This window comes from Egretta garzetta, unplaced genomic scaffold (genome assembly GCF_000687185.1).
Source record: "Egretta garzetta isolate BGI_Z169 unplaced genomic scaffold, ASM68718v1 scaffold745, whole genome shotgun sequence".
NCBI lineage: Eukaryota > Metazoa > Chordata > Aves > Pelecaniformes > Ardeidae > Egretta > Egretta garzetta.
Window position 1 is genome coordinate 93,669 of NW_009259678.1, and position 297 is coordinate 93,965.

Genomic DNA, 297 nt, shown 5'->3' on the forward strand with positions numbered 1-297 from the left:
CTGCCGGGCCGAGGGGGGGGGGGGGCAGGGGGTGCTGGGGGGGCCCCCAAGTTGGGTGCTGCCACAAGCCCCCCAAAAAGTGCATCCTGTCCCCAGGGGATGGCAGGACCCCCAAACTGATTGCCATCAGGTGTGAGAGTCCAGCTCTATCCCCACTGGGGACACGGGGTTCAACACCAGCGCCATTACCCTGGATGTGGGGCTGGGGGAGACCGTGAGTCCCAAAGGACCCTCAGAGCTGCCCCGGAGCACCATTCCCCCCCTGCAGTGGCCGCCCTGGGACTGGGGGGCTCGGGG

At 68.7% G+C, this 297-nt stretch overlaps 1 protein-coding gene across 1 annotated transcript in view; it reads right to left on the reverse strand.

The window, feature by feature from the left end:
- ADAM11 (ADAM metallopeptidase domain 11) overlaps nucleotides 1-297 on the reverse strand; it is an 11,492-nt gene that overhangs the window by 2,241 nt on the left and 8,954 nt on the right. The window contains exon 8 of the mRNA XM_009638511.1: nucleotides 157-190. Within this exon, the coding sequence (XP_009636806.1) occupies nucleotides 157-190 (34 nt within the window). The remainder of the gene's footprint in view (nucleotides 1-156; nucleotides 191-297) is intronic.